Below are 9,818 nucleotides of genomic sequence, written 5' to 3' on the forward strand. Positions count from 1 at the left end.
GCCATTGACGACTAAGTGTATTGGCATATGGAACGATGCGGCAATCACCTTGGGCAAGTTTTTAGGGTTTAAGTTCTATATGTATCTTGTTGGGTTTTGCTCGTTTTTATGATTGCTCGAAAAGCTTTTCTCGGAGTTTGAAATTCCCCTTAAGTCATCGACCTCCCAAAAGGGAGGCTCTTGTGAGATCAAGACTCCAAGCCACCCATGTTTTCCTCTCCTCAATTCCACAATCAAGGATCATGTACGATTGATCCCTTCTAGGCGGGGCATGTCATTTAATGAGAGGGTAGCTTGTGGATCTATCTTCAAATCTTGCAAGTGTTTCTTGGAGCTCATCTTGAGAGACCTTTGGCATACAATTAATTAATTTGGAAATATGTCGAGAGGGTGCAAAGGATATCGTTCATTGTTATCACACACCTAATTATGCACACAAGGATTGAGAAGAAATCTTTGGAGCATTTCCACTAAGGACAACGATGCGCTTATTTTGTAGTATCTCAAAATAAGTGAGAAAGACTTGGCAAAAGACCTTCCTTCCCCAATCCATTTGTGAGTGCTTCAGTGCTTACATCTAGAACAACATGGAGGTAATTCGATGCTAGATGACAAAAAGAGTAAAGTAAAAATGTCTATAGCCTTGACTTTACATATAATTTCATAATTATATAATTATGAGCTGGCTTAGGAGGGCGCGGCGTAGACGACAGCGTTGACAAGGAGGTGACAGACCTCGCCCTCGCCGGGCTTTCTGTTGAGCTTGCGCATGGCCGGGTGGTTGGGACTGAAGCCGCTGGTGTCGAGATGGCAGGAAACGCCCAGGTTGTCGTAGGTGGTGGTCTTGCCTGACGTCTTGTCGGTGACATTGGCCGACATCTTGTAGATGTTGGTGCTAGGCAGGTTGTGGCAGTACTGCGCCGTGAAGGCGAAGGACATGGTGTGGCAGGAGTACTGCTTGGTGCCAGCGGGGCTGACCAGGTCCAGGCTCAGGATGGTGAGCGGCTGGTCCACGATGGTGGCGTCGTAGAAGAACTCCATGGCCTTGGGAGTGCTTGTGCCCACCCTGCTGGTAACGAAGGAGGTGAGGTCCTCCAGGGAAAACGAGCAGGTGCGATCATTGAAGCCCTTGGGATCCTTGTCCGTGCACATTTGCAGGTTGGTGGCAATGGCGGTGGCCATGTCGGAGGTAGGCGCGATGTCCAGTGTGCTGAGCACGCTGGGCAGCTTGTTGACGGACATGGGGAGGAGGTCGGAGATGGGCTTGGGCAGGAAGGACCTAGAGGTGGAGAGGCGCGACCCTAGCAACTCGGGCTCGGAGACTGTGATCGTATTGCCGGGCTGCATGTCGCTGAAGCGGGTGAAGAAAAGCTCCAGGGTGGTCACGGCTTCCGCCGCATGCTTGTTACGGCATTGAAGGATGGTGTCGTCCAGCAGCCTTCGACGCCTGGACATGCGCGTGCAGCTGTTGAAGGCGAGGGAGGAGGCCGTGGCGCCGCACTGGATGTGGGCCTGACCGCAGAACTCATCAGTGTTGGTGAAGCGGCCGGAGGAGGCGAGCTGCTGCGTGTAGTTAGCCACCTGGTCTGCGGAGAGAGGGGACTTGAGCGCCGCTAGGCCCGGAGACAGAAGCATGCCGGGTGGATCACGTGCTTGTGCCGCTGCGAGTGCCGCGAATAATAATATTGCTGCCTGCACTAACGCGGCAGCGAATGATAGGTGCATGAGCAGGGCACGCTGACGTTGCCCGGTGGAGGCCGCCAGCGGACACACACACACACACACACAGAGAGAGAGAGAGAGAGAGAGAGAGACAGGACCCTCCTCCGAGGCTCCGCCTGAATATCCTCTGGAAAAATCCCCACATTCAGGACATCTCCGTGGGCCCGCTGGCTTCTCACGAGTACCAAAGCTTACTAACCAGTCTCAACACCCCCCATCCAATGCTCGAAAAAAAACGTAATCCCACCTACAAATTTTGAAATTTACCTCTAAATTTTATTATTGAAAGTGAGAAAACCTTCAAAATTTTGAAAATTTTAGTGTAATTTGGTGTGACAACCTTCAAATTTTGTCAATTTACCTCTGTTGTGTCACATATGTAGGTTTGCCAAGTTTTTGGAAGAAAGGTTTTTTCGAGCACTGTCGGTCCCCCCGATCTATTCTTTTACCCAATAGTCATGTGTGTGAACACCCTTAGGATAACGAGGGCATGCGCATGCATAATTCGCCCATCATTCTAGGGCTAACTTATCTTCCATAGTCCCTTCGCTTTGGCTTTGTGCATATTAGCACCCAATGATCAAAATCGTGACGCCTACATAATCAAAATCGTAGGCTTTTACTGGCTACTCTTTAAATAAAATATGTTGATACCTCCAAAGATTCTTGCCTTCTTGTCCAGCTAAACCCCCATCTCACCGCTCCTGATGTCCCCGCTCCTTCCTCCTTGCACTGCCATCCCACCTACAAGACTACTATGTAAGCGTCCCACCCCCTCTCATCACTTCCCAAAAAACACACACACACACATCTCTAGGAGCCCCCTACACATGCAATCTCAGAGCATATGTAGGCCTGGAGGTTCCATGCCAGAGAACCAGTCGAATAGGAGCAAAGGCAATTGTGGTGATGACAACCATGATGAGATTTCAAGGCAAGGGTCGATGACAACAACAGAGACCTACATGCGCAATGTGTGTGTGTGTGTGTGTGTGTGTGTGTGTGTGAAAGAGAGAGAGAGAGAGAGAGAGAGAGAGAGAGAGAGAGAGAGAGAGAGAGAGAGAGAGAGACGCACTTGATTTCCTTCTCGTGACTCCGTCCACGTGGTCGGAGCAAACGAGACAGAATCCTCCAAGATTCTATATTTTTTCTTTTTCTATAGCTAACTACTAGCCTACTAGCACCCAATGAATCTTTTTTATAAACAATTGAAAAGCCAAATTTATGGTTTAGGGTTTAGGATCGATATTCAATTTCCATATCTTAACAGTGTAAGAGCTACCTTATTTACCTATTAGAATTTTCTTGCACACTTTTGCATTTCATGATACTGATTGTGACAGTTTTCTTTTTCAATGCAGACACCATGTTTCAACTTCTGTCAGAACATGGAGGTGGTGACCCCCCAATAGCCATCACCCCCTCAGTAGAGGACTCCCCCACAATAGCCCACATCCACCAGAGCAGGCACCAACACCCCATGTTCCTACACCCTCTCTAGCGGACATACACTCTCTGGCGGAAGAGTTGTTTCATCGGGCGAGGCGCCTTCACAATCTTTCGACATGTGGGTCCAGAGTCTAGGTCAGTGGTGGTAGAGTCCTTCTAGGAGTGGGCACGTGTGCACCGTGTTGGGCATAGAGGCTTGTCTTGGTGTCAGTTGAAGGCCCTTTCTTCAATAAGCTCACTCACTTTGCAGCAATTTGGTCCCCGGCCAAGAGCCTTAGTGGCATGAGCACCCTTTTGCATAGAGGACTGGGCATAAGAGAGCATGCCCTTCTATGTTACGTGACATACTACCGTGCCTTGTCTCACCACTTGGAGGTGCCTACTCACTTTTCTTTTCATCTCTACGCAGTGTTTGTCCTCGGGCACGATGTGGACTACTTTAACAGGCGTTGACAAGGAGGGTTGAAAGCGTTTCACCTCTATAGCATAGGCTGCCTGCAGCTTGGAATGGATACTCGCACACCCAAATGGTAGAGTAAACTCACCCAAATAGGTCCTTATTCACTCAAATCAAGAGGCAACTTGTTGGGATTACAAGCTCTCACCAACGCAACAAGATGCGTGTAGAGAGTCGGTGACGATGAGTCTTGGGATCACATCAAAAACTATCGGGCATTTTCTGGATGAGCATAAAGTCTTTAAGTCATTTCCCACTAGCCTCATGCATATATGTGTAGATAGCCCTCCAAGTTTTGGAAGTGGCCCTGTACAAATTCATGTACAAAGGTGTGATTTTTCCAAACTTGGGTGTTGATGTTTGGGATTGTTTGAGTCCCCGAAACATGGTTTTTAATAAATATTTCCAGCCCTGCTTTATAGTTCGTGAATCAAACATGTACATCATGAGTTATGAGCATCCGAAGTGGACTGTCTCAACTTAGAAAGTGATGGCAAGTGCATGCGACAAAAGCAATTGGGCCAACTTGAGGGTCTAAGATTAGAAATGCTGAAATTGTAAGTTTTTGGAGATAGCCGAGAGGATGGGCTCTAAACCGTGTGTTGCAGTGCATCATCCAGTGAGACGGGAGTAGCAGGTTATGCCTTGAGGAAAGTTGTTCAAGAAGTCATCCTGCTTGGGAGAGAGACTGGAAACTAGTGGGGAAATGGGGAGTTTGGAAGCCTTGAGGAGGGGGTTGCCATGTGTCATGGGATAATCCCACATGAGAAGGACAAAGGGGAGAATGGGGGGTATATAGGCCAAAGGAGGACCCCCTATAGCTTGTATCAATTGGAGAGAAGCTTGGCTCGGTGGCCTTCATGGGCTAGTGGGCTTGATGGGAGAGAAATGGTGCATTTTGTGAGTGCACATTTATTGGACAGGCGCCTAGACATCCCTTTCGGTCCACTGGCCACTTGCCCCCACCCCATGCCTTGGTCAAAGGATCACCAGACACCTCATTTTTCACCCAAAAAAAGGCCAAAATTGAGCCAATTAAAAGGTGCCTACAAATGAAGCCTTGTCGGCTGAGTAGGGAGAGAAGATTTGGGGGAAATAAAAGATGAGTGGGCCCCCTTTTTAATAGCTGCAACACATGTACAACTTCCAGAGAGCTCATTTTTTAGCAAGAAAGAGTGTACCCCTATGTTTGAGTGGCTATAACTCTTTCATCTCTCATCTGTTTTTTGCGTATGGATACTCTATGGACATCTCCACGATACAGGCTTCATCATGATGTCCTCTGTTTATCCTAATTTTTAGTGTGTTCCATGCTTGAAGGGTTTTTCATAAATTTCTAAAGGTGTTTACCACATATGTTTTCGGCAGTGTCATAGTCCTTCCTTCTGACGGTGTGATCCGTGCAAGACTATAGAGGCACTCGTATTTCTTGGTGTTTGCATGCTAGCAATGCTAATCAAGCCAATGTGAAGGTAAAGTTGATCCAACAAACACACATACTCATATCCTCTCACACTCAACTCGATTCCAAAATCTCTCTCACTCTTTCTTACTCACTCAACCCCAATGGCACACACACACACACACACACACACACACACACGTAGACTATGTGGAAAATGCCTCTATCTTCTACACCAAAACACTATAACCATGGAGAAAACACCAATGAGAGTGCACCCAAGATGATCCCGAAAAATCAAATTGATAAGAGAAAGGTGTAATTCAAAGGCGGGAAGAAGAGAAACATCGTGCACACACACACCACCATGAATCCTCTTGGGTGCCTCTCTTAGAATAACAAATTCTTAGTTTTTTCACTTCAGAAAGCACCCCCCGCCCCTTTTTTTTGTCCACGGCATGTGAGCTGATGTGTCAAAAATTTGCCTATCTAGACCAAATTTAACTAGTTTTTGATCCATTTTTACCTATATAAAAAGCCATTTTCGATGGGGATTGGGGCAAACGGTTACCAAAAATCACCAAATTTGTCACTATGATTCCTCAAAGAATTTCAAAGAACTACACTTCAGAATCCATCACTTTCTATACCTGATGCATGTGATTTGGATAAAATATGCAAGGACATAGCTGAGGTGCAATATAGGCGACTACATAGATCACATTTTTGCGCATGAGCCTGAGCATTATCTATACTTACAATTGTTTCATTGAGACTCAAAATAATATTTACATCATGTACAATACATTTTAGAAAACCATGACGCCACAAATAAGGGTCCAATCCCTCAAGGGATATGTACATAACGATGACCTTGCTTGAGACGCGTGAGTATGCACATGGCATATACATATGCGACCTCTTCAAAAAAGTTGGAAAGAATCCATAAAATCCTTACATGTTTTCTTAGTCACATAAAAAAACTTGTCATAACTTGCCAACCCCGTAGTGTGCTAGATCATTCATGATCAACAACAACAATTTCTAGGGCAAACAAGGAGCACATTTCATCCCTAGAAGTTACCTAGCTACATGTAAAGGGACATTTGAGTTGTCATTCTCTTCAAGAATTATATGATCATTTACAATTGTCATCATTCGTGTCACATACTTCTTGAGCCTATATCCATTAACTCTAGATGAGTGCATGGTTCCATCCAAATCAACAAGCTGATAAGTGTCATTCTTGTACTTCTTTGCTACCATGAATGGACCCTCTCGTGTGTTTTGAAACCTGTTTTGAAAGGTTCTATCTAATCTGCTATTCTATCTTAGTACCATTGCACCCTCCTCTATCTTTTTGTGCTTCAATGTTTCGTTGAACCTTCTTTGTTGATCATGTTGATTTTTCTCATAATGCTCAAAAGCAACAGTACTATCAAGTTGTAAACATTGTAAATAAAAAAGTTTCTCTTTGAGCATGTCCATTGCCTCTTCATTTAACTTTATGAATCTTGATGGAAGGAATCTCAACTTCAACGGGCAACAACGCTTCCTTTCCATACACCAAGTGAAATGGAGAAAATCCAGTTCTTGGTTTCCACAGATGTTCTATAAGCCCACAAAGCACATGAAAGTTCAAGATCCCATGTTTTACTATGACTTTGAGTCATTTTGGTAAGTATCCTCATAAGCTCTCCATTGAATATTTTATTCATTCCATTTTATTGTGGATAATATGGAGTGGTATACCTATGTTGTACCTTCAACTTCTCACATAAATAGGCAAACAACTCTCCACAAAATCCTGGACCATAGTTAGAGAGAAATTCCAATGGTATACCAAACTTACAACATATATCCTCATACACAAATTTCCCAACATCCTTGCTAGTGATCTTCTTTACTGCCTTTGCCTCTACCCATATTGACAAATAGTCAACTGCAATAAGAATAAACATTTTCCTCTATCAGTCATATGCAAAGGTTTCATGGGCATCACAATCCATCTCAATGGTCTAGGGCGGCACAATCACCAAATTTTGGTCGTTGAGCCCAAGGCCAAAAAATTGGAGATTATGCCACCTTGGACTGACGAGATGACAGCAGATGGCCATGAAACCTTGCAGGGGTTAGGGAAGCACTATACTCCTTGTCCATATAAGTTTCATGGGCATCATAATTCATCATAGTCCAATTTTGGCAGATGGGCCCTTGGCCAATCCAAAGCCAAAAATTAGCGATTGTGTCACATTCAATCAATGAGACGACAATGGATGGCCATTAAACTTTACACCACCCTTGCAAAGTTTCATGGGCATCACAATTTAGTCTAGGATGACATAGTCACCAATTTTGGCTATTGGGCCCATGGCGAGCCCAATGCCAAAAAAAAATGGCCGATTGTGTCATCTTGGACAAACAAGATGGGAGCGGATGGCCATGAAACTTTGCAGGGCTTGGGAAAGCACACAAGTACCTTTCCCTGCAAAGTTTCATGGGAGTCACAATCCACCTTGATGGTCTAAGGTGGCACAATCGTCAGCTTTTGGATGTTGGACCCTTGGCGAACCCAAAGCCATTAAATTGGCGATTGTGCCACCTTGGACCAATGAGATAGCAACAGATGGCCATTCTACTTTACAGAGGTGGAGATAGCACACTAATCCGTGCCCTTCCAAAGTTTCATGGGCATCTCTCTCGATGGTCTAGGGTGCCAAGATAGCCAAAATTTGACCATTGGGCCCTTGGCAAGCCCAAAGCCAAAAATTAACGATTGTGCCACCCTCGATCAATGAGATGGAAATCTATTTCCATGAAACTTTGTAGAAGAAAAAAATCACAATAATTAATGCTCATGAAAAGTTTCATGGGCATCACAATCCCACTCGACAATGTAATGCAGCAGTGGACCCTTGGCGAGCCCGAAGCCAAAAAAATGGTGATTGTGACACTCGTGGACCAACAAAATGGCAGCAGATGGCTATGAAACTTTGCGAGGGAGGGGAAATCATACTAATCATGTCCTCTACAATGTTTCATGGGCATCACAATTCATCTGAATGGTTTAGGGTGGCACAATTGCTAGCTTTTGCCCTGTTGGGCCCTCGCTAGTCCAAAGCCAAAAAGTTAGTGGTTCTGCCACTCTAGATTGAGAGATGAAATGCGAATGGCCATGAAAATTTTTTGGGGGGAGGGGGGGAAATTTTGGTTGCCCAAATTTTGGTCGTCCAGTCAAAGCCAAAAAAATGCAATTGAAGACAACAACAATGGCCATGAAACCTTGCAAGGGTGGGGGAATCACACTAATCCCTACCTCTACAAGTTTCATGGGCATCACAATCGGTCTTGGCCTAGTTTGGCAGTCACGTTCTTATTAGCCCAAAGCTAAGAAATTGGTAATTGTACCACCTTCAATCAATGAGACAACAATGGGTGACCGTGAACTTTGCAATTGTAGGTTAAGCACACTAATCCCCACCCATGAAAAATTTAATGGGCATTGAAATCTATCTCGATAGTCTAGGATGCACAATCACCAAACTAGCAATTGTTGTCATCTTGGGGCCCACAAGACGAAAGCGGATGGCCATGAGAACTTTCAAGGTAAGTTATAGCACACAATACCTTCCCCTCCAAAGTTTCCATGGGCATCGCCATCCCTCGCGATGGTCTAGGTGCCACAATCGCCAACTTTTGGCCGTTGAAACCGTTGGCGACTCTAAGCCAATAAAGTGTCATTGTGCCACCCCAAACTAGCAATTGTGTCATCTTGGGCCCACAAGACGAAAGCGGATGGCCATGAGAACTTTCAAGGGTAAGGTAAGCACACTAATACCTTCCCCTCCAAAGTTTCATGGGCATCGCCATCCATCGCGATGGTCTAGGGTGGCACAATCGCCAACTTTTGGCCGTTGTACCGTTGGCGACTCTAAAGCCAATAAAGTGTCAATTGTGCCACCCTTGGCTGATACAAAACAACAATAGATGTCCATGAAACTTTTCACAGGTGGAAAAAGAAACTAAATCCCTACCCATGATAAGTTTCATGGGCATTGCAAACCGTTTTGACAGTTTGGGATAGCACAATTACCAAATTTTGATAGTTGGGTCCAAAAAATTAATGATTGTGCCACCCTCCACCAAAGACATAGCAATGAATGGCCAGGAAACTTTTAAGAGGAAGATAAAGAACACTAATCCATGTCTATGCAAAGTTTCATGAAAATAGCAATTTGTCTCGATGATTTAGGGTAACTATGGGCCCTTGGGGAGCCCAAAGACAAACAAATTGGTGATTGTGCCACCCTGAACAGAGGATATGGGATCTGGGAAATAATAATAATGTATAGCTAGCCTTGCAAAGTTTCATGGGCATCACAATCCATCTCGATGGTTGAGGGAGGCATAATTACCAACTTTTGTCCATTGGGCCCCTGGCGAGCCAAAAGCCAAAGAATTGGCCATTGTGCCACCCTCGATCAACAAGAAGGAAGAAGATTTCCATGAGAATTTGTATAGGAGGGAGAATTATACTAATCCTCACCCTTGAAAATTGTAGTGGGCATCACAATCCATCTCGATCGTCCAAGACGGCACAATCGCCAAGTTTTGCATGTTGGGTCCTTGGCGATGTCAAAGCCAAATTTTGAATATTATCTACCCTAGATCGAAGAGATGAGAGAAAATGACCATAAAAACTTTTTGATACTGGGAGAGAAAAAAAATCCCCACCCCTAAAAAGTTTCATGGACATCGCAATCCGTCTTGACGGTCTAGAACGGCACA

At 44.9% G+C, this 9,818-nt stretch overlaps 1 protein-coding gene across 1 annotated transcript; it reads right to left on the reverse strand.

Annotated features, from left to right (window-relative positions):
• Positions 1-687: 687 nt before the first annotated feature.
• On the reverse strand, positions 688-1,725 carry LOC147416664 (BURP domain-containing protein 3-like). Its single transcript, XM_086508185.1, has one exon. The coding sequence runs from the start codon at positions 1,723-1,725 to the stop codon at positions 688-690; it is 1,038 nt and encodes a 345-aa protein (XP_086364311.1).
• Positions 1,726-9,818: the final 8,093 nt, after the last annotated feature.

Source organism: Adiantum capillus-veneris, unplaced genomic scaffold (assembly GCF_014529385.1).
Source record: "Adiantum capillus-veneris isolate H3 unplaced genomic scaffold, ASM1452938v2 Hic_scaffold_646, whole genome shotgun sequence".
NCBI classification, from domain to species: Eukaryota; Viridiplantae; Streptophyta; class Polypodiopsida; order Polypodiales; family Pteridaceae; genus Adiantum; species Adiantum capillus-veneris.

Excerpts from the sequence above, each read along its gene's own strand:
- LOC147416664 (XM_086508185.1), bottom strand. The coding sequence starts at position 1,725 with ATGCACCTATCATTCGCTGCCGCGTTAGTGCAGGCAGCAATATTATTA.